The sequence below is a fragment of the Barbatula barbatula genome, assembly GCF_947034865.1.
Source record: "Barbatula barbatula genome assembly, chromosome: 14".
NCBI classification, from domain to species: domain Eukaryota; kingdom Metazoa; phylum Chordata; class Actinopteri; order Cypriniformes; family Nemacheilidae; genus Barbatula; species Barbatula barbatula.
In genome coordinates, this window is record NC_136777.1 from 8,451,896 (window position 1) to 8,476,010 (window position 24,115).

General features: G+C 37.0%; 3 protein-coding genes across 4 annotated transcripts; 1 reads left to right on the top strand and 2 right to left on the bottom strand.

Moving 5' to 3' along the window:
- Positions 1-5,322: 5,322 nt before the first annotated feature.
- On the bottom strand, positions 5,323-8,593 carry nsmce4a (NSE4 homolog A, SMC5-SMC6 complex component). Its single transcript, XM_079472623.1, has 11 exons — positions 8,571-8,593; positions 7,924-8,059; positions 7,759-7,839; positions 7,536-7,666; positions 7,286-7,431; positions 7,015-7,114; positions 6,808-6,898; positions 6,571-6,665; positions 6,434-6,482; positions 6,278-6,363; positions 5,323-6,177 (listed from the first exon to the last, which is right to left on the bottom strand). Exons 2-11 carry the CDS (start codon positions 8,039-8,041, stop codon positions 6,106-6,108), a joined length of 969 nt encoding a protein of 322 aa, XP_079328749.1. The 5' UTR covers positions 8,042-8,059; positions 8,571-8,593; the 3' UTR covers positions 5,323-6,105.
- Positions 8,594-9,187: 594 nt separating this feature from the next.
- Positions 9,188-13,084, top strand: hps6 (HPS6 biogenesis of lysosomal organelles complex 2 subunit 3). Its single transcript, XM_079472621.1, has one exon. It carries the CDS (start codon positions 9,326-9,328, stop codon positions 11,816-11,818), a length of 2,493 nt encoding a protein of 830 aa, XP_079328747.1. The 5' UTR covers positions 9,188-9,325; the 3' UTR covers positions 11,819-13,084.
- Positions 13,085-14,066: 982 nt separating this feature from the next.
- Positions 14,067-23,894, bottom strand: prom2 (prominin 2). 2 transcript variants are annotated; one of them, XM_079472625.1, is made up of 24 exons: positions 23,529-23,670; positions 22,942-23,239; positions 21,773-21,828; positions 21,022-21,227; positions 20,733-20,853; positions 20,535-20,598; positions 20,342-20,425; positions 19,565-19,761; positions 18,672-18,746; positions 18,360-18,423; positions 17,985-18,141; positions 17,700-17,852; positions 16,689-16,812; positions 16,475-16,563; positions 16,314-16,398; positions 16,077-16,220; positions 15,890-15,958; positions 15,723-15,815; positions 15,503-15,556; positions 15,328-15,408; positions 15,150-15,218; positions 14,727-14,816; positions 14,514-14,626; positions 14,067-14,393 (listed from the first exon to the last, which is right to left on the bottom strand). In XM_079472625.1, exons 2-24 carry the CDS (start codon positions 23,171-23,173, stop codon positions 14,330-14,332), a joined length of 2,484 nt encoding a protein of 827 aa, XP_079328751.1. In that variant the 5' UTR covers positions 23,174-23,239; positions 23,529-23,670; the 3' UTR covers positions 14,067-14,329. The 2 variants fall into 2 exon arrangements, with proteins under 2 accessions (XP_079328751.1, XP_079328750.1); XM_079472624.1 differs by lacking the exon at positions 23,529-23,670 and adding an exon at positions 23,785-23,894 and having other exon boundaries at positions 14,194-14,393.
- Between the last annotated feature and the right edge of the window lie 221 nt (positions 23,895-24,115).

Here is a 24,115-nt window from a genome sequence, read left to right on the forward strand (position 1 = left end):
TCTCAACCCAATAGAGCATCGTTGGGATATGGTGGAACGGGAGATTCGTGCCCTGGACGTGCATCCCACAAATCTCCATCAACTGCAAGATGCTATCCTATCAATATTGGCCAACATTTCTAAAGAATGCTTTCAGCACCTTGTTGAATCAATGCCACGTAGAATTAAGGCAGTTCTGAAGGTGAAAGGGGGTCAAACACAGTATTATTATGGTGTTCCTAATAATCCTTTAGGTGAGTGTAAATATATGCAGCTTCCCTTCAATACTAGAAACATAAAATATTGCTACACTATTCAAAAACATGATCTCACCTAATCCATACAAAGAAAGACATGAAAGATCATCATGTATCATATCCAGATCACAGAACTGATAAACATTAATAAACAGACTTGGCAATATAGGACTTCTACTCAAGTGTTAGTGTGCCCATATGACTTGACTGGGTGATTTGCGCCTGCTGTACATTTTAGTCCAAACCTGAATATGAAACTTGTTATAAATAGATCCGGTCTGTCACTTGTTATTTAAGGGCTTCCCATAAAGCCATGAGTCATGTGCATCAGTTTCCTTTCTAAACAAACAGCTCTGTATATCTAGACAACAGCTTCCATCCAAATAATATACTGAAGAGTTAAGTTTTGATTATCCCCTTTCAAAAGCCATATTTGGACGTGTTCTAAGAGAAACAAACAATCAAAAATTACTGCCTTCCCTGACTTTGGATAAATTTCAGCCCTGTTTGTGTATATTTTGTGCAGGAATCACCACACAAGAAACCAGACCCAAGAAACAAGTTCTCAGTTATCATACCATATTATTGAAATGTATTGAATTATTATTCCTGAAAGTAATTAAACATCATTTACATTAATCAATGCTTGAACGTTTCACTTACTGGTCACATGGGAATATCCCTAAGCCGGAACGGGAACATTTCCAAGCTATGTTTGAACTACTGTATAAACAAGGAAGTAAAAAATAATGTTCTAATATGGTGCATTATTTACCATGTTTTCTTTCAGTTTAACACTATTTAACTTGTGCCCAAGCCACATCAAAAAAAACTTTTAAAATAGATTTTAAAAGTGGATTGACTACAAAAACCCAGGTCACCTCAACAAAATACATTTGAACTTATGTGACTCACTGCGTAAATTACAAAAAGAACAAAGTTAAATCAATTCACCTGCCGGAACCAAAAGCAGTACACAGACTTACCTAACTCACAGAGGCATGAGCATTACATATATCCATGTCCACTGTGACACAGTAACATAGCGCTTTAGATTGTGTCCAATACTGCTACACCACAGCACAGCCAAAATCTTCTCAGTCGAATGGCACACTGCGTTACTATATCTCCACAAAGCTCTGAGGAGGACGGACAGGCAGGTTAAAAACGGGGGCTAGAGAGACCAAAGGGGGGAATCTTGGAATGATTCTGACAAGCCAGAGATGACAGAGTCAGCTGGACTGTGTAGGCTCCTGGTAACATTTGTAAACAAACACAATCTTATGAGCCTGTCAACACACTCATGTACTTTGCAGAACGTGGACATGAAACAGTTTGGCAGCCACGAAATTGACAACGTTTTGGAATCTTTTCACTAAACTTCAAAATACGTAAATACTACATTTATGCATTATATTATACTTTTTTTGTCTAATACCTCTTTAGCAATTTGTACTCTTACTTACAATTGCACAACAGTTTCACTTTTAAATGATTCAATAATACTGAATCATATATGCCATAAAATACACAAGACTGTAACGTAGGAAGAGCTATGACACTCTATAGTGTGAACTATATAATGCCTGTAGTGTATGACATTATAATAAAGCATTGGGACTGGGGTGTTACAATATACATATGATTGTCAATATCTGTGATATTAAAAGCACGATTATCATTGTTGTGTTAATTCTACACATATTATAAAATGGTAAATAATTTAGCAAACGTTTAAAGTTTTCCCTTAATGGTTACAAACTCTCTAATCCTTACACTCAATTTTTTGTTATTTGTTACGGTAAAAAGTAGAAAACACAAAATGATAAATATAATAATAATTCAAATTAAAGATGAATTTGAACGATAACATTAAAAAACAGAACAGACACTGTGAAATAGCCGTACCAGAAATTCTTTAGCCACTGTGAGGTGAAAGTGTGATATCGTGACAGCCCTAAATAGTACAGTGCCCATTATCACTGAACAATTATGGATGGGATAATTCATAATAATACAAACTGAAATGTGTTGTGTAAAGCATAAATTGGATGCGCTTATTGCTAAATAGGATCAGCAGTTAACACCCACTGAATGGTTCAATTCGCTCACGTCATTTTTCCGCTTATAAACTGAGTTTGACTGTTGCCATGCTGCCTAAAAACACCGTCTACTTTCCCCCCTTATTTTCCGAGGTACAGAACTGTCAGCTATTGCCCCTCCCCCTTCTTTTTCCTTCCATTCCCTTTAATTTTCCCTCTCTTCATCTCTCGAGCTCCGCGCACTCCAGACCGTACAAGAACAGACTGCCAAAATAACACGCTTCTTCCTTTCATATTCCCCTGACGTCAACCCATTCCAACACAAATACTGCCCTCATCCTCCTTCTGTCTGCACAGGCAACCATACAACCAGCGGAGATCTCCTTCCCACCCACTGCATCTCTCCTCAGTCAGCCTCACCATGCCACTCTAGCTGCGAATTCAGCGAGATGCACAGCGGCGTTACCTGGCTGCGAGCTACTCCAATGCAGTTTCCCATCCTGTAGTCCATGTCCTCCTGAGGAGACGTGACAGAGGCACTACAAGGCTTGCAAAAATATTCTTTCCAGAATTGCATCGCCACTACAGAGACACGGCATCACTGATCAATCCAGGCAGAGCGCGAGAGAGTGAGCCCAACCTTGCAGGGACACACTTGTGTGTGTGCGTGAATAAGCCTCGTCTACTGCAATGCCCAGGGTATGTATGTGACATACATGCTCCAGTTCTGTTTCATAACAATGCAATTATAAAAATAGCACAGTCCAGGAAAGCAAAAAGGGTGTGCACATTTTCTCTCTCTCTCTCTCTCTTTCAGTTCGGCGGTGATGCAGATGCAGAGATGCAGCACAGTAAGGGGGTAAGAAGCCCCTCTGTTATCGACTACAACTGTCACACTCACACATGCAAGGGGATGAGAGAAAATGCAGCGCCAGTATAAGTAGGAAATAAATTGATCGAATTGAGAATATCTGCTGGTTTAAAAGAGCAACAGCTGCAGGCTGGATGACGTTGCGTGCAGCCTAAAAACAAGTAGACTAATGCAGCCATCAACCGAAATAGGGCAGGCAAAGAAATTTCACTAAAATAAAAGACATTCATGTATGCTGCTGACACATTAATAAATGATGACAATAACACTACCATGACTTTCTTTTTCCACCACATAAGAAAGACTAATACACTAAAATCTGAATTATCATTACAAACTATAAGTTTAGCTAATATCTCAAATATCTACCAAAAGTGAGAATTCTTAAGAGTTCAGGTAAATTAATCTACAATTCATTCAGAAGGTATTGTTAAGGATTTTCCTTAAAAGATGTTTAACATTAAGTGTTCAATAGAGATACTGCTATGCTAGTACAAACATTTGAAGAAACATCTGACAATAATTTTCGGAAATAACATTCACACAGCGCTAATCTAAGCAGATGTTGTCTTTATAAATTTGCATTATCACTTGTAGTTTTAGTATAACTATCGCCTCAGCAGGGGGTAAATATATCCCTTTTGCATTAATGTCACTGTTTAACTTGGTCAATTTTAAACAAAACAAACCAGCAGATAACAAATCTACCATCACTGATATCCTAACACTAACCACTTACCTGAGAGGAGACATTCACCGCTACAGCAGTGGTAAAGACAGCAGTGGGATGATTGTGGTGTAACACAAGGCAGATCCTTCCAAACGGCTTCAGATGTCTGTGGGATCAAACTACAGAGCAGTTAATCCAAACTTGGACCAATCTGTGAACATATGGCCACAGCAAAGCGCACAGGGATAGTAGCACTCCACAGTATATGACCTCTTTAGACACAATATCATTAACATACAAAACAGATAGTAATTTTTTAAAGCATTATACACATAGAGCCTATCATTTCTGTAGTCCAATATTAATACAATTGATAAACTTTATCAAACTAATATTAACTCAGCATAACATGTTTCTACAGAACATTATGACCCATCATCTATATTTTGACAAATTATACATAGATCAGTTAAAATGGATTTATGAATGGTGACATTTTTTAAACCATAATAATTATGTGTCGGCCAAACTTTAACACAATATCCTCTCTTTTAAAAAAAAAAGCAACTTAAAATTGTGAGACACATACAGTGAGGGAAATTATTATTTGATCGCCTGCTGATTTGATCCCCCAAAACAGCAGTCAGTTTTCTTCCTGTTTGAACACAGCACTTTCTCCAAAGACTTTTCTGAATCATTTGATGTTCATTGTCAAACTTCAGACGAGCCAGGCGGGCCTTCTTGGGCAGGAGGACCTTGCGGGTGCTTCAGGATTTCAATATATTGTGGCATAGCGTGTCACCAATGGTTTGCTTGCTGTGGTCCCAACTGTCTTGAACTCATTATAAAGCTTCTTCTGTGTAGTTCTGGGCTGATCTTTAACCTTTCTCATGATCATCTTTACCCCATTGGGGAAATATTGACGGGAGCTCCAGAGCAAGGACAATTGATAGTTATTTTGTTTATAATATTATTTGCAAATAATAATAAATACATTCGCACCAACAGTTGTCTCCTTCTAACCAAGCTTCTGTCTCTGTCTCTACAATCTTGTCCCTGACATCCTTTGAAACGTATTTGGTCTTGGATCATTGTGGTGAAGAGTTTGAAATGAAAGATACAGATTAAAGATGATTTTGGAGTACTTTCTTAAAGTGACAGGACTAATCTGTTGTCCATATAGGCACATAACTAATCTGTGGTTTCAGAATTCATGCTGGTTGGTGGATCAAATGCTTATTTCACTGACTGAAATACAAATCAATTTATAACCATTATATTTGGTTGATATTTGGTTTCTATCAGTTAAAATAAACTTACCACAAAAATGATAGCCCCTTAACTCTTTGTAAGCAGGCAAATTTACAAAAGCAGCAAGGGATCAAATCATTATTTCCCTCACTGTAAACAAATTATTTGTGCAGCACCACAAAAAGACCACATACACAAATTGTAGTGTTAACTGCATTTGTCTCCCTCCATCATTTTATCCTTTAACACGTTACCGTAAACATTTATTCTTTATTGTGAAATATGAATGTATTACTATTTATAACTATTACGAAGCTTAACAATTAACAAACATTTGCTCTCAAACTAGCTGGACCTTACAAAGTAGCATTATTTAGACTTAATCTGCTATTTTATTTAACATATAAAATGACTTTAAATTGGGTGTATTCCTGATGCCTTGTATATACTAATAGAAAATCACAGCAAAAATACAACACATGACCACTAGATGGTGCTATTCACATGTATCCTACATGCATTTACAGACAAAGCAAGCAAGCATATTTTTACGTACTAGATTTTAGTACAAAGATTTATGATTTACATAGGGAAATCCAAACAGAACCACATTACTAGACATACCGTTTTGACTTGCAAAAAGATAAAAACTTTGCATAATGGCTTACAATGCACGCGCCTCTTATGAAATAATAAACCCATGAAAATGGTAATCTAGGAATTTTCAGCCTTGTTCATACTATATTGCAATTGTTATTACAAACATGACCCAAAAAACTGATTTGAGATTTAACAGAGAAACGCCAGTGAAAGATGGAGAGCTCTTTTGTATTGCATTTGAGATGTTCACTTTACTGAGATGTTAACTTTACATTTATTGTTTAAGACACGCATATTACAAATGATACACAATTCAAAAATATCACTTTAAAATTTAAATCTTAAACATTAAAAAAACATTTGCCTTTATAAACAACTTATAAAACATTGTAGGAGTTGTTGCATATTTACACTTCACTTCTACACGTCTCCTACTTAGCTTTCCTGTGACAATGTTTTTGGAGCTGGAATCAAAGCTTCCTTAATATCAAAGGCTTCAATTATTTCCTTAAAGTAAAAGATTAGAGATATTGGTCAGTCATATAATATTAAATACTACTGCTGTAATAGTAAAAATGTATACCAAACATAGTCATTATGTGCTCACCTTCCAGCTCGATTGACTGATGGAGATGACACACTGATTACGGTCAGCTGCTTCACCGGTCTCCATCTCACCTTCTTCTACTGGACCTATAACATAACAAATTAAAGGGATACTCCACACAAAAATTTAAATACTCACATGAATTAAAGATTTTACCTATGCAAGGTAGTCCCTCCTTATTCAATTTGATCTTTGCCAGACCATCCTGTCAGAGTTCAAAAAGAATAGAACATTCACTCTTTATTATGTGACCCATATTGAATCTCACACAGCTGCAATAGACTCCAACTCACCCTTATGAGAAAAGAGGTGTGAAAGATGTTCTCTACGGTCCGTGAGAAGGAGCTAGGGTCAATGACAAACTCATAATATGAAATGGGTTCCTCAGCTGCTCCGGAAAGGTTTTGATTTAGGTTTTAAACAAAACAAAAGTGCTGGTTAAAGTCCATTCATGTGGGAATTATTATTGTAATTAAACATATCAGATGCTGCATAATTAATTTAAACAATATGTTGTACAATATGCTTACGGTCATCTGCAAAGTATTTCTGCAGACATGCGAGAATCCTTTCAACCTCCTTCTCTGTAGCTTCTTGGTGTGATTCTTCCATTTTCTTAAGCTGCAAGATATTTTTTCAACAATTTCATACATGGATTGTTATATAAAAGCAATAGGTCAAATTAACAAGGTGGATTACTGAAAAGACAGTTGGTGCTTGTATTATAATGTGCACACCTGAGTGGGCATTATTCGTTTAGCCTCTTTGCCGGGTGCCTTCTTCTGCCTTTCCACACGCTGACGTGGTGGTGGAGGCTCTGCCAAAAACGAGCCCAACCTTTAATTGAAATAAACATATTTTATTGCATATCTTATTTATGATTTTTGTAAACATAGGTAAACAAACCTAGGTTCATATTTATAAACACCAGTATAAAATGTATGTTTATGTATTGTTATACAGGTAACATTACTCTTGAACATACTCAATCCCCATTTTATTACTCACATGAAGTGGAATGATGGGGCCGTTTTGAAGCAAACTTTAGATCTTTTTGCAAGCTTCTGCCAGGCATCTTGTGGTAAATATCCGTTCAAATGTCCAGTCTGATCATCCTCCTCTTCCTCCAACCGATTCAGACCCATGAAGGACAACTAGAATGGTCATCAAAGAAAATATAATTTTAGAATAATACTACGCAAAGTTAATTTTATGATTCGAGGCAAAATACAAGATACTGGCTTCAAGAGAACCATACCAAATGTTCTGCAAATGCACTGGGGTCAAATGCAGAGCCTTCGGCATGTAGTTGACTGGCTTTCTCTTTTCCTAGATCAGTGGCAAGTACCAGGAGCTGAGCGTCCAGCGCTGCTTCACGCGCCTGCTTAACTGACAGCAGAAGATGCACATAAAACCATCAAATATAGTGGTCAATGTTTGTACTGAAAGAGGTTTGGAAAATCATTTATCCCATATATTACCACTGGCAAAAAGTCTGTTGGCCTCTTCTAAAACATCGATGAGTTTATTGTTAGTGGGGTTCAACATATCCTCGCGGTTTTCTATGAAGAAAGACAGTGCTTTTTTAAGTATACTCCATTTATAAATCAAATTATAATTCTAAAAGGGACATGTCTAGTACTCACGTTGGACAGAATTGATGAGATCCCTGTACTTGCTTCTGATCTCTCTCCTGCGTGCTGGATCATCCTCTTCCTCACTAACTCCTGAGGGACCACCGCCAATATCATCTTCATCACCCATGTCGCAAGCTCTAGAAGACTACAGCATAGAAAAATACATGTACGGTAGAACACAAGAGCATAAAGTGTAACATTAGCAATTAAAAAATAGAACAATAAAGAATGGAGGAGCACCTATAGTACAAAACAGCTCACTATGTTGACGTTACTGAAGAGTATGACACCACTCTTCCACATAATACAATACAGCAAAACAACATAACTAACGCTACTACACAACATAAAAACCTTTCTAAATAGGCTTTCTAACAAGACAGTTAATGCATTTCATTTGTATAAACATACAAGTAAGCTACCAAAAGCCTATGTGTTTATTGGTGACGAGTGATGATGGTTATACTCGTTATTTACTGCATCTAAAAACGCGATCAACCATAAAAACAGAGCGAGAAAGCAAGCGATCAGCACTTATGTAAGATCATTGCAAATTGCGACGTATTTTGAGATTTTAGAAACTTCATAAATCTTCAGATTGTTTACCTATCATTTGCATCAAACAAGTTCGCGGGAATCTAAGGAAGTGCGCTTACGCTCACGTCACTTCCGGCTTCTGTCAAACACGTGACGTACAGAAAGAAATCATAAAATGTTTTTATGATGACCTATATTTGATACATTTGCGAACAAAATACATAGAATATTTAATTACAGTTAAATAAAATAATCAAAAGTCATTTATTTTACTTTCTTTTTCTTTTGTCAGAATATTATAATGTGAACTATATGAATGCTTTTTATACTGTATCTTCTTGTTTTGCCTTCCTGGTCTTGTTTTGATATATTTTGGAATAAACATATGAAAAAAAAATCATTTAAAACACAGAGGAGAGGATGAACAGAGAAAACGGAAACAGATGACGTAGTTTCACTGTGCGATAGAGCAGGGCGAATGTTTAAACTCCTCCTCAAAACATCGCACAGGGCATGTTTCAAACGTTATAGAGCTTCCTACCTAGATAGCACATCTGGGCGGCGCACGCGCGAGCTTTGAGATCCAAACATGCTGTCTAGACAGCGAATCGCTGGGTTTAGTACGCAACCACAATGTCCGGAAATTAACGAACTCGTGATGTCAGGAGGAGTGGGAGAGAGTCAGCACAAGTGAAATCAACGTCTTTTTTACAGGTTTAGCGGATTATACCGTTATAACATTTGCGATCATGAAGTTATTACGTGACATCAACTTTGAGTGTACTTCTGGTAGACTGCGGAAGATCAGTAGTCCAAACTGAAAGCGTTTTAACGCGTGCGCTTCCTATTCAAGATCGACCCGTATTTCAGCAAAATGACACGAATCGCATTGGAACAAGTTACCGATTTCGGCGATTTCACGAAAGGAAGCGATTTAAAGGAGTTTTTAAAGCAGACGTACTCCAACATCTCATCGCAAGGCCTGTCAGATGTTCGTTTGAGTCCAGATGGACGTCACGTTCATGTCATCGTGCGTCAGCCCAGAAGTGGTCTTATGACATATGACAAATATCAGAGACCCCATCTCATGCAGTGTCAGAAGCAAGCTGATCTAACGGTGACAGGCAATGTTCCTATAGTGGATGTGATTTATATGACACAGAGCAAAGCAGAAGACGGATCTTGTGTCCTTGGAATCTTTTTTGAAAATGGAAAAGCAGAATTCTGGAAATTCCTGGAGTGCAGAGCAGGATGGCATTTACAGCAGACTGTGGATCTGTGTAACAGCCCCACAGCAAAAGTTGTGTCTGTTTGCATTTGTCTGAATTTCATTGTGTGGTGTGAGGAAAGACCCCTGTCAGGAAGTTCTGGGGGTGCCTGCAACAACTTCAGATACTGTATCTGCAAGAAGACTGTAGAAGTGAATGAAGGGGGTGTCAGTTTGGGGAATGTGAAAATTGCACTGCACAATAATCCTCGATACACGACCATCGCTTCTGGGGATTTGGTGTATCTTATGCCTGTTACAGACTCTCCCATCAATGTATATAAAGTCTTCCTAGCGTGGTCTCCTGAACATGACAGCTTTAAAGTCAACAGTACCTGTAGTAGTTCACTTCTCATGAAAGGTTCAAAGAAGGAATCTGATTTTACGAGACTGGTTACAGACTGCGTTGGCATTCTCTCCACTATAAATCCTCCTGATATATATGGAGTCTCACCTGCTGGATATGGAGATCTCCTCCTACTTCTCAGCACTGGATGGGTGTGCATTATAAAGAGAGATGGCGCTTTATGGAAAATTTACAAACTGCCTGACAACTGCCTTAGCAGTGGTGAAACGCAAAATAGCCTTAATGTATATAAAGAAACCCTGGCACTAACAGTAAACAGGACCCTCTTCTTGATAGATACCAAATGTGGTCTGGAATTAGAGAGAATAAGTCTGAAATGGGAGGGTCGTCTCTTTGTGAACACTTCGGACACTCAAACTCCACAAATGCTTTCAGAGACAGGATTATTTAAAGTTACACAAAAAGAACTGGATGCTAAAGCAAGGTCTATACCTGTTGACTCAAGCACTCTCTTAGTCGAGGCTGTGTTTGAAGAGGCATGTAAATATTATCAGCAAAGAAGTCTAAGCAGTACACAGCTCACAGTGGAAAAGCTCAAAAAAGGTGGGATGTTTCAGGCCCCCATATCACTGGCTGCCATCCTCGGTGACTACTTTAATAACCGAAACAGCAAAACGTCTGAGAAAAAATCCTCAGGTCAAGAAAGGTTGATGATCTCGCTCGAATCTGAGCTTAAGAGCATTGTTTTGGTAGAGGACATGAAAACGTCGATGTTAAAGGCTTCTGAGAAGGATCTAGAAAGCGACTGTGAAAACCTAGTGCAGCAGGAAATCTGCAGGCTACTCAGCGCTGAACTCGACAAGGAAAACCTTCAATACCTGAACAGCATCTTTCATCTCTTTCCTGCCGAGTCCTGGCATGCCATGCAGGCCGCCCTCCAGTTGAGGTGCAACGGTGATGGTTCTTTATCCTCCAAAGCATCTGCTGAATTATGGAAGATTATTATCAGCCCTGTCCAGCCAACAGCAAACTTCGCTCACTGCAACGGTCAACAGAAACACACTAACGCTGTGCTTCCTGTCTTTGAGCTCCTGTGCCACTCTATCTTCAATTTCCAGCCTGACTGGCTGCCCAGGTTTCTCGAGCTGGCGCTAGAGCAGGTTGGCGCATCCTCCACCTCTTCGTGGAATTTCGGTGGGAAGGAGAGCTCTGAAAGCATTCCGCTGTATAAACGGGCTTTGACGGTGCTCCCGTGCAAAGGTAACCATCAACACCTGGAAGTCGAGCTGCTCTTGTGCAGTCAGCGGCCTAATGCGATAATGCAAGCTTTGAGAATTCTCATTGAACGGGGACAGTGGGAACGTGTGACGCAGGTAGCCGAGAGGTTCTGCCGCCAGAGCCCGCTTCTGAACAAAGAGATCTTCAGCGCTTTGCTGTGTGAAGTGTCCCAGCACAGGGATCTAGACCCTTATTTGAATCTGTTGTGGACTCTGTGCCCAGAGGACATGAGCGTTACTAGCATACTCAATATCGTATTGAAAAATCTGCCGTCTTCCGCACAAAACTTGGGACCTTTTGAGGCTGAGGGCAGCCAGATCACCATCGGGCTGGTGAAACCACTGCTTAGAAAAGTTCTCCAAAGGGAGACCAAACCTAGTCATAGGTATGCGGACATCCTCCAGTCACCTACCCGGCCTCCTCCCACCCCTCCACGGCAGGCAAAGGGAGTTCGTGCTGAGCTGGACTGTGCTGCTCCTGGAACCCAAATGACATCTCAAGCCGGATTGCTCTAACTTTTCAATTATCAAAGTCATACTCTTGTCCTTCCCATAAAGTTAGGACACCTATTTATTAATAGCAATTCCCCAGTATTAAGAAATATTATTGATTGTGCATGACTGCCCTATGGGTCTGTATTGGATCAGACGATATTTTGTTAACCATTCAAATTGTAAAGTATGTACTACTGATTGAATTATACCTAATATTAAATGTAATATATTCGTTTTTTGTTTGTACAGCGGTTGTTTTTAACGTTTATTTGGTTTACTGCATTCTGTGTTTGGCATGTGGACAAGTCTTTTATGTTTTCCTCCTAACCTGTATCTTCTTTTGAAACTTCCAGACATGGAAGTCATGTTATCACCCTGATTGTATGATTAAGCATTTCATTTCATGTTCCAGCTAATTTATTTTACCAACCCTGGGCACCATGATATCTTTTGCTGAGATGACACTAAAGTTCACTGTCATATGTTGTAATTATTTAAATCACGCATGGAAGATGCATCACACCTATAATTTGTATTAGTTATTAATAAGGTACGCAGGAAATGTACAGTATTATGTAATATGACATGCATGTATTGGGCTGCTTAGACGTGATCAACATGTTAAATGCTTGAGGATTGTTCTTTATCCTTTGCTTATGTGCTATTACAGGGCTTTAAACTTTGTAAAACGCCAAAAAATTGAATTGAACTTCTGCTCTTCAGATATTCGGATCTGTTTCTGCCTCATTTAAATGACAATGAATTGTTACAAAAAAGTGATGGAAAGTGAAACATTTCTGTTATCAGTTCCCTGATATTGACGCTTACAAGTAAACACCTTTTTATGGTTGTGTGGTCAGAGAGGGGATTTTGGACATTGATAACGTCTGAGATGTGAAGTCACTAGACCTTTGGAGCCCCACCCACTACATTCCTTCAGGGCTAAGCTGCAGCAACATTCACAGCGCTGCCTTAAATTGAATTGAACTAAATTATATTATGCAGTGAATTACAGTGCCCAGCTTTAAACTGAAACACACTGGAATGACTCATGTTGGCTTGAATTGGCTCGGCACAGCTAATTGTATTTGAGAACCACAAAACCTTAAAGTTACACACATTTTCTTTACTGTACAATACCGTAAGATTATCCAAAACCATGTTGTGATTGAAATATCAAAGGACGTCTTTGTAGACTTCACGATCGAAAGTAACTTAAACACTGAAAATAGGCATACTATATCACATTGTGTGTTTGTTTTAAGGTTATTAAAAATACCTTTTTAGATACACAAGCCTGAGTTGTGTTCCTTTTCTGTTCCAGTCCGCTAAGAAAGAGTTTTAATTGTAAACCTTTTTTGCATGGTGAGAAATCAATATAATTTATGTGTTGGTTAAATTATTTTTTTACCCATGCAAATTAAGTATTTGCATGGGTATCCTTTTTACTAATTGTATGAGTATGCATAGATAGCACACATCTGTCATCAGTAACCAAACAGATCTTATCCCACATTTACTGCCATAGTAGGGGAAAAATACTATTGGAGTCTATACTGACATTCTGAGCATTTTCATTTTTGGGTGAACAATCCCTTTAACGCGCTCTCAAAAAATACTAACCCTTTTCATGCTGTACATCACTCAAGCTTAATAATGTTACTATCTGAATCAACATCGACAAATCAACAAGACTGTTGTCTGTATTAAGTGTAAGCTGCACAGATATGTATGGAATGTTTCCACTAGTACCTCCATTAGTGCAGTTTATTTTGACTGACATGTGACTGTAATTGCAGTCACGGGACAGAGGATGTGCTGGGTAGAGGTTTCTAATGGATAATGGACAAGAGCAAGCAATGATTTACACCAAACAAAGAGGTTCAAGCACCTTTATTACATCAAGGAGTCGTGATTAATTCATGAAATGTATAGATATAAAAAAAGAAATGTTTCACAGGAAGCAGCAGTCAAATGCAATCTTTCGCAGTCAATCTCGACAGTTAATTTTGTCTATTTATGAAATTCTTCATAAGAAAAAGCATCTTATTGAAATGTATGTTTTGTATTAAAAGCAAATAAAACATTTAATCGTTTAAGCATGATTGATCTATCAGCATGTAACAGCATATCCATACTGTCTATTTATCGTAAAGATATCAAAATATAAATATATATTTAAATAAAAATATATATATTACATAAAGTTCTTTCTAAAGCTTAAACCTCACATAATTGCTGTATAAAACAAAAAATTCAAACAAAGTTTGACCCAGATGTATATTTGAGTCCACTCCGCAAATAATACAGTAGAATAAAAAGTTATCAAACAAAAGGAATAAAAGTTGCACAAAAATCCATCTTGTGTACAATTGTTTTCAGATCAGAGACAATACTCAAAACAACTTAAAGAAATGACTGGAATTAGCACAAACATCTCTTTATCATTGTCAAATATACCGTAAGTGTTTGTTTCATTAATTGATAAGCATAGGTTTTCAGTCACCTTCATGTATTTATGGTAAATGTTTTCTAACTTCCTATTGACTGTGGGTTGAGACTGGCTCTTGGGAATTTATTCATCATGACTTCGTTCCTTTATAGAGAGAAATCAGACATTCGTTAGAATGGAGAATTGTCATTTCAAATAAACTATATGCTCTGCTTTTGATGCTAATTTATGATCTTTCAGTAGAAAACGAATATGAAAACTTACTCAAAAACCTCTGTGCCCTCCATCCTGCGATAGAACTTGGCAAGTTTAACAGAGAATATAATGCTGGGGATCAGGAACATCATACACCAACCCAAACTGAACCAAAAGGCATTCTGGTAACAGAGATGGGACATTAGCGTTGGCCACATGTCCAATAGTTCGTTGTAGGAGAGTTAAGAAAAAAATTCTTAGCAAAACTTGAACAACTCTTACCAAACTTGCCACCAGATGTCCACACACCAGATTCTCTGATCTATCGATGGCTGCAGCGGCAGGCCCACAGCGACCCAGCTGCTCTGTTATCTGACACGATACAACACAACATTCTGAGATCAGCAACAAGTTTGTTTAGCAAAAGGATAGATTAGATTTGAAGTAAAAAGGATGAACTGAAGGGATAGTTTATCCAAAGATGAAAATCTTTCATCATTAGTTAACGAAAGATATTTTGAAGAACGTTTGTAACCAAACAACACAACTCCCGTTGTATGGAATTAAAACCACTGAGACTTTTTAAAATATCCACTTTAGAGTTCCACAGAAGAAAGACTCATTAACAGATTTTAAGAGAGATGATAGTGAATAAATAATGACAGAATGTTTCTTTTTGGGTGAACTATCCTTTTAAATACATACTGTTTGATTTGCCCATTGAGTGAATGACAAAAATATTTTAAATTGACAGTCTACGAATGTCCTGCTCTCCTGCACAAGAAAAGGAAGAATTAGTATTATTTAAGAACTATTATGACACATAAAGATTTCTAAATCCTCCTGATTTAGGGAAATATATCTCCTCCCAGGCAACACATACTTTTTTCACAATCTGTGATATATTGTAGTCCATGATTTCCTGAGCATAGACAACATTTCTAAGAACATTCTCCACCGTGTCCTAGAGCATAAATGCAGAAAGAGATTAAATATACATCCCACGCCATTATTTTTCTATATAGTGATGCATAGTATGTTCAATATATTATACTCACATTGATTTGTGATGCTGTTCTGCTAAGATTGTTAATGGTGGAGTTCAGCTCATCCTACAAAGAAGAACAAAATATATGTCACACTAAACCAAAACAACCCATTCCAAAAAGTAAAGTGCTAAGAAAAAAATCCATCCGGACAGCACTTTGTAATGAATATTGATTAGTATTAATTCTTTAAAGTAAAGTTAAAGTTAATGTAATTTGTATTGTGACGTACCACCAAAGGCATGATGGTAAAAGTGATTGCTTTCTGGATGTTTCGCAGTTTTTGAGCTTCCTTATGTAGTTCATCCGAAATATTTGTAATCGTCTGAAGAATACAAATAGGTGTAAATGTTGCACCCCAATCATACCTATAAAAGTACATTTCAATACATTTCTTACCTGTTTAGAGGCCAAGTCATCCAAATCATCTGCAGATGAGTTCAGATTAGTCTCAGAAATATTAGTTATCTGAAAAACAAAAGAATACAGACTTCTAAAAAGAAAGAAGAAGATTGCATTATCCTTGATTTAATTTTTACAAAGAAAACATGCTAATCTAGATCTGAAAATGAACTGTAAAGTGCACCTTCTGTGTAATGCTGCTGAAGTTCGTGCTGCTGGCACTGTCAGAGAAATTGCGTAACTGGGACTTTACATCTGATGTGAGGATCGTGATATTTGCTATATTGATATGTGCATTTTCAAAGGACTGATAGATCTGCTTTTCGTACTGTTGAGAGATTAAACACATTGAATTGTTTGTGCCGGGCAGGTGAAAAAACTAATTTAGTCGATTCTTGATGTATCGGTAAAAATGTCCTACCTTTGAAATATTTAACATATCCTCTAGGTTGATGATACTATTTAGATGCAATGTGGTCCATAATGGTTTATTCATCTTGCAATCACTATAAGAGATTGACATTTAATATGGATTGGATAAAAAAAAACATTTGTTTAATCGATCATGTTTGTGCGACCTACCTGTACACGCTACCAATTGTCAGGTCTGTATTCAGTTTCAGTGTACTAGATAAGTTAAATCCGGAAATGAGCCCTGGAGTGCTTAGAATCTAATGAAACACACATGTAGGTGTTAGGTAAGGTTACACTACTAAACTCATCAATGTTTGGCACAAAATGTTTTTAAAAAGTCCAATGTTTAAATGTAATAAAAAGTAATCGTTTATGAAAATACCTGGAAGATCTCCTTGCTCTGCCATGGTGCACAAGCAAAGGTATAAGCATTCCCCCCCACTATGAAAAGTATCAGCACCACTAGCATGAAAATCCAGGAAAGCAGGAAGCTGAAACCTACTCCTCTAGAATTACACAAGAGGAAATCATTGCAAATACACTGACATGCTTGCATTGTACAGCTGCAGAACAAAATTAAGAGATACTCAAGTTATGGCTTTATTTAACGTCTATTGTGGTCATTCTAGTTCGGTGTCTATTGAATTGTAACAGAAATAAGGCTCGGGAATGACAGAAAGATAATGGAAACATGCATAAAGTCATAAACAAAATCAGGCCTAATTCATCATATATTCATTTTTAACCAATATGAAAATGCATATAAAAACATTAGTTTTGTGTTGTTTAAACATAAACATGAACTTCATTGCAATATGAATTTGCTTTGCAGTATTCAAGTTCTGCAAACTTTGTATCCTTGAAAATGTGTGTGGTAAGGAAGGCGGGACGAGAGCCGTGAGGCGGGGCCGGTGCGTGAGTGATAGTTGGAATCAGCTGTGCGTGCACCATATCTCACGGAGGAGATCGGGAGCTTAAGAAGACTAGCGGCAAGACTGTTGACGAGAGAGGACCGGGCCGGACATGTGTTGAGTTTGTGTTTATGGTTTATGGCCGGCAGTCTACCGTGAGGTGGCTTGCGGTCTTATACTTCTGTATTATTGTTTATTTGATTTAATTAAAGTATGTTAAATGTTCGCCGGTTCCCGCCTCCTTCCTTCCCTTTTATGGAACTTTGTAACAATGTGTTTACATTTTCTGATAAATAAAAACAATTAACAAATACATTTTCAGAGCAAATAAAACAATATTTTCATACGGAATTTGGAGAAATGTTGCCACTAGTTTACAAAATGAAACCAAGATTGAAATTGGAGTGGTCTCTTCATTTTTCTGCACCTGTATATCAGAATTGAAGATAATATAAAAAAATATTTTGTAAATTAGTACTTACACCATGAAGAATATTCCTCCACAGTTAGATGTGCAGGAGCGTTCAGATGGGTCATCCAGAGGTTTTAGACCAACCGCACCAAGCAGCAGACCCAGAAAATGACAGACAACCACCAGCAAAATCAGACAGCTCAGGCCCAATCCAACAGCCAGGCTGAACACAAACAAAATATTTTGACTATTCTGAGATTCTGAATTATATTATAAATGTGATATTTTTTAGTACAAACATTTGTATGACATACACAAATTCATGGGAAATTAGAGATACAAACCAGTAAAATACCTTATTTTACTTGATAGCTGTGTGTATTGAGTAACATCTGCAACAGCATTTTGCACTTCATTTAGTGGCTGTGAGATGTTCTCCAGTACGTCCAGATGAAGTCCATTGGTCATGCTTGAGATCTGTGATTTTAATCTTTCAAGCTCAACTAGAGCCACTTTCAGGAAAAAAAGACATCTTTCATTTTTACAACAATCAGCAAATTATACAGATATCACATTGTCCATTGTGAAACTACTTCAGCTTTACGAGAATCACCATTAAATCAATGGCCCAATGATTATTTGGTTGCAATAAAAACTTTTACATTCAGTAAAAAAACCTGAAAAGTATTAAAACAAAAAGCAAACAATTACACAAACAACACACACTTACTTTTTACACTTTGAGTGGTCTCGTTTTTCACCTTCTGTGGAATACTGTCAAAAAAATCTTTCCCCTGTAAACCATAAATGTGTTAAATTCACCGAACAGCTTTTACAGTATGAAGAAATTAGTCGCACATATATTACAGTGTATTACACTGTATAGAAGTATTTCTAGTATATATACAGGAGGGATAAAGGAGATAAAGAGATTACTTAGAGCAAACATATTTAGGTGATATTGAGTGAATAACCCTTATAAGGTACATAATTGTATTCCTGTAAAAACCATCAGACGTTTCAGTTTTGTGTTTTGCCCCACCTCATTTGCCTGTCCGATGACATCAGCATTTTCAGCTTTGTTTACAGCAGACATCAGGTCACTCTGATCTAGAAACTGTCAAAAACACCAGTGTGAGACAAACATATGCAAATGTCATGGAATATACGTGCTTGAAAACATAGCAACATGTTTACAACATTTTACAATAGTACAAAATATAAATGAACCTAGATTAATAAATGTTACAAATAATTGTCAGCTTCATTAGCTATATCTTATAAATCTTTTTGATTAAAATAAAATTGTATATAGTTTCATGATTCAAATGTGGTTTCAGACGTTTTAAACTTATACGTAGTTACTGTAACACGTATACATCAAGTTGCGACCAGACGACAGTACTGATTGTACCCAAATCAATCACTATGGCTTGTAGTGAGGAAAACTCTTTCTGTTGCGCAAGGTTTCTAAGAGAAAGATCCTTGCAAACACTGACGTTAACACAATAACTTCTTGTGTTCTTCCTCATTGTCTTTGTTCCTGTGTTCCTACTGCATCCCTTCAATGGGAGCATTTGAGCTTTTGTGTACCACAGCTGAGCAGGTAAAACCGCTTTGTATTTAGAGACATCTACTGTGCAGTAGCTATGTAACCTAAGCCAGTCCATTGTTGTGCATGTTTTAGTTTAGCGCTTAAATTTTTGTTTCACATGAAGGTTGAAGCATGACACGGTTGAGACTGCAACCACAATGTATCTACACCTTCAAAAAGGTAACAGTAATTTGTTTTCAATGTTCATCCTGAAACAGCCAGAAAGACTGAAGCAGAATCAGGATAAACAGGACACTACATGCTTCACTGAACAGCCATTACAGAATTCCCCAATGAGCTCTACATTTGCTTGTTCTCATGAGAGGTCTGCTTTAGCTTACTTCAAGATCTCCATCCATGGATAGTTTGTCTAGTTTTGGCTGAAAGGAGTTACAGTTCACACAGCCCGGTAACAACAAGGTGACGTTTATGCGCTGCCGCACATCAGATATATTCACATGTAGCTCATCCACCTTCGGTATCAGCTGCTCCAAAGTGTTATTAACATGCTGGAGTGCAACACCAGTGCTGTTTATCACTGTAACACAGAAAAGTAAAACATCAAACAAAAAATCTATACATATTGCATTATACATTGCAACATTTTTATAACAACCCAGCCAAAGCATTTTTTGTAGATCATTCTAAATTTTGTAAAGAACATTCTGTGAAAATAAGTCATGCAAAAGATTGAAATAATAGTGAAATTAATGGTTAGAATTCAACTTTAATGCTCATTATCTCATGGTGAAATTATGACTGGACCTCTGTCCAAATAATTCACAGCCACAATACTGACCTCGGATAGATTTTAAAGTCCAAATAGTACTCTCCATTGTGTTATTAGCAAAACTACTGGAATAAATGCTCATCCAAAAGTGAAACATATCACGAATTGGAGAAATGCTAGAGAAAATGTTATTATGAATTATGAAATGAAAGCTTAGTAGCTGATCTTAAAAGAAAAGTATAGATTGAGAATTGATATTAATAATTGATCTAATTTAGGCTTTTAAAAAAGGACACATAGTATACTATGGTCAGAAAGTCATTTTTTTGGGGGGGGGGGATATTAGCTCACGGAAAATAATCATTCTGGCATTGGTCCATACATGTACCTTGGGCTATTTCAGAAATTGATTTTATTGCTGGGTCGAGATGACCTTTAAGACCACTCTTGATAAATTCACCAAGCAAAGAGCCTGTTTTTATAAGAAAGAAAAATAAAATAGTTCAATTAGTTTAATATAAATAAGTTGCATTTAGGTTAATACTATATAGCTTTATTTCTGAATGGATAAGAAAACGAACCCTTTAAGTTACTTTTCACCTTATCCACACTCAAAGAACTCTCATCCACCACTTGTCTGATTTGCTATAAGAAAACAGAAAACGTTACACTCATCCATTAAAGACATACTATATTTGAAATGTGACTTTATACAATATCAGGATTTGATCCAAAGGATATACACTTGTTGTTAAGCAAATCAGTTTTCTCTTCTGTACCTTTGGAACAGTTGCAAGATAGCTTTTTACATCTTCCAAGATGTTTGAGACTTCTTTGGGGCTACGCATCAAAGTTTTTGAAGTGTGTGTACAGCTTAGGAACATGCAAACATTCCCCGCCCTGGATATATCAATAAACCATGTGAGAACAGACGTGAATATTAACTAGTAACATAGTCAAGTAATGGATAAATAGATAATTTGTTTCTGATAAGGCCAGTTTAATACGTTTTGACTGTCAAAATGTATATTTGTCAATAAGATCATTGAAATTCAAACTGCCGCTCACAAGATCAGTGAAGTGAGGAAAAACGTGGACCAGTAAAAGCTTCTCCTCTTGCAGTGGCTGTTTGACGTTTGCTTCTGGTACATGCGGCCCCCGCAGTTACCACAGCAACGGCAGCAGGCAAAGAATAGGCCAATTAAAGGCATAAGGATGATGTACAGGATCCCAATGGCAACACAGACCAGGAAACCGGTCTCATATTTCAAAACCTGTCAATACAAAAGAGGTCAGACAGGTTGGTCACTGTGGTTAAGTTAACTTCAAAAGCTATATTATGCTGTAAAACGTAGGTGTATTGAAAAAACACCTGATGACATCATCATCAGTATATCTGTATATAAGGCTCGTGCTATACTCATACATGGTGGGTTGCTGTATATGATCAAAGCAGGCATACAAACGGGCTGTATTTACACAACATGATGTGTCTGTGTTGGCATCATCTACCTAGCCTAAACAAATGACCTTGAAAATATTTCCTGGTACACACAGATAATTATACAATGCGTTTCCATAGTGACATGTTTATTGAGAAATTTAAACTTGTTCTACCCTGAAGCTATTTGTTATACTTATCATAGGTAACCAAATCGACAATAAATGAAAGAGCCACCCCATCAAACGGATGTTCTTCAGGATGTCTATTCTCTTCTTCCTTAATATCTGCCAGCCAGCCAACAATATGTGATTTTGTCCTGCTGTGTTCAAATATACCTGGTTATGTTTAAGACTTACATACAGAATATTCACATACCTTTTTGACCAGGTCTGCTTCAAGTGATGGCCCTGTTATCATTTCAATAAGCAGATCTACAGAGAAACAATGTCATTGACAAACATGTCAAACTCTACATTTATTTTTATTAATCACTGAATCACTTGTTTAAGCATTTTGCCATTAGAATCTCAGTTGTAAAAAATTGTGATTTATATAGTTAATATAAAAACATAATTTTATAATCATTCAATTCAAATTTATATATATAGCACTTGTCACAATGTTGCATTATTTTAAAGCAGCTTCACAAGAAAATCCCCCCCAAATCATATGGCTTATATATGGGATAGAATATATGTTCTTTGTTTAATGTTTGATTTGTTTAAATTCCTATTTAAATGTAACACTTCTCAAAATGTTGTATTGTTGAAAAGCAGGTTCACAATAGCAGGAAAAATAAAAACTATGACAAATGTGACCCTGCCTGTGACAAAGCTAGAGTCATTTTTTGTGATGTACTGTTTTATGCAGAGCATTTTTCATAATGTAAGGAACATTAACCTAAAAAATCAAAGTAAAATTAATAATTGAAATCCAATGTTGATGCTTCTGATCTCATAGACAGGGTGTTATATAGAGAACACATTACAAATACACTATATTGCAGAAATGCAGACAGAGAGAGACGCATCTGAAGATTCTTGTGGGCAAAAAATAAAAATAATGAATGTGGAATTGTTTCTATAGAGCAATAGCATCTATTTTCTGTGCAAATAGTTTTACAAACGCTCCACGGTTCAAACATAAACTGATAACATTCTATGAGCGGCTTCATGTAGGGTTTTTCTCTCATCTTACGATATCTTTCTTTACAGGTACTAACCAACTCAAATATTTACCCATCCATTTGAGACATTGATTATTACTACATAAAAGGCCGGTACACTGCAATAAAATATTCTGTGGTAAGCAAGCACTTTAAAAGATGATGGAATATTCAAATTGAATGGACTTTTGCATAGTGCCCAGTGGTTACGCTTCTGGAAATTAACCGAGTACATTTATCCCACACGAATGAACACTAAACCATGTGGATGACAAACCCGGCTATTAGATTATCCTATTAATCCATTACACTCTCTTGTCACAATCTCATTTGAGAAAGATGAAGACCAAAATAACTTCATACTGAATAGTACACTCACCTTTAGGGAAAGGATTGCTCTGAACAGAGCCCAGGAAAGAATTTACAAATGGAGACATAAAGGCACTGTTGTAGTTCAGTTGAGTAGATGTTGAGTTTGGAGTTTGGAGCGCTGATCTCCTTGTGTCTGCTGGACATGACGGCTCCATGCTCCCACATGGCTGAAGCAAAAGCAAGAAGCAGCTCCAAATAATGAGAGTACCGAGCTCCAGCCCTCGCATTCTGAACCTCATCGGGATTACTAGTCAGTGGCAGAGCTTTAAACTCATGTCTCTGTTTCTATGGCTGTCAAACTTCACCTAGGAATCAATATCACAATTAAACCTGAACAAATTTATTTTTTAAATTTTCTGAATGCAACACGGCTTAATGTTTCCTTAAGTTAAATCGTGAAACTATTAGCCACTTTTATTCAAAGTAATTAAATAAAAACCAAGATCAACATGAATACATTGACCATTGTGTTACACTTAATAACTATCATTATAATATTACACAAAGAAAACAGGGAACTTCTAAAAGACAGTTTTCACTGACAACATCCTCTATCTCTAAAACCACAAACACGTTAGTGAGAAATTATATCACCTGAAAGCTGCAAAGAATGTTTATTGCAAAGATAAGACCATCTTCAAAATCACTTGTAGATATGTTACCAAAAAAAGTCAACATGTTATAGACGTGTCATTGCTCTGACATCAAACCTGTCAGCATGAATCAAGCATAAACTGAACTTTTGTTTACCCTAAAACAGTCATTTGAGAATGAAATAAAAAGAGGGAGTCGCCGAGAGTTGAAGCAGCTATATTCCACAGAACAAACACACACACACACACACACAAACCTTAGAATAGCTGTATTCTTTTTGAAGTCTTTGAGGTATTGTCGGTTTTGTTTCCTTGACCAGTTTTAACCTAGGTAAGATCCAGTGTCTGATCTCTCTCACAGACAAACATGTAGTTCAACTGCAGTGACTGACAAATAAAAAAATAGAAACCGAGAGGAGGAGGGATGAGGTGTGGAATGGGGGGTGGATGAATGGAAGGCTGAGTTTAATAGCGATATACAAATGGTCATTTTCCAAAAGGAAACAATCAAATAAAATAGTGGGAGGGCAGTTGACGGGAAGGTGACCAAATATTTTATAAGTCATTTTAAAAAACTTTTTAAAGAGA

Coding starts and splice junctions, on each gene's coding strand:
- nsmce4a (XM_079472623.1), bottom strand. CDS start 8,041: ATGGGTGATGAAGATGATATTGGCGGTGGTCCCTCAGGAGTTAGTGAG. Junction 7,840..7,923: donor TCTCATCAATTCTGTCCAAC/GTGAGTACTAGA, acceptor CTTTCTTCATAG/AAAACCGCGAGGATATGTTG. Junction 6,899..7,014: donor AACGAATAATGCCCACTCAG/GTGTGCACATTA, acceptor AATATCTTGCAG/CTTAAGAAAATGGAAGAATC.
- hps6 (XM_079472621.1), top strand. CDS start 9,326: ATGACACGAATCGCATTGGAACAAGTTACCGATTTCGGCGATTTCACG.
- prom2 (XM_079472625.1), bottom strand. CDS start 23,173: ATGAGGTTCAGAATGCGAGGGCTGGAGCTCGGTACTCTCATTATTTGG. Junction 21,829..22,941: donor GAGCAATCCTTTCCCTAAAG/GTGAGTGTACTA, acceptor GTTTCTCTGTAG/ATCTGCTTATTGAAATGATA. Junction 19,762..20,341: donor AATTTCTGAAATAGCCCAAG/GTACATGTATGG, acceptor TCTGTGTTACAG/TGATAAACAGCACTGGTGTT.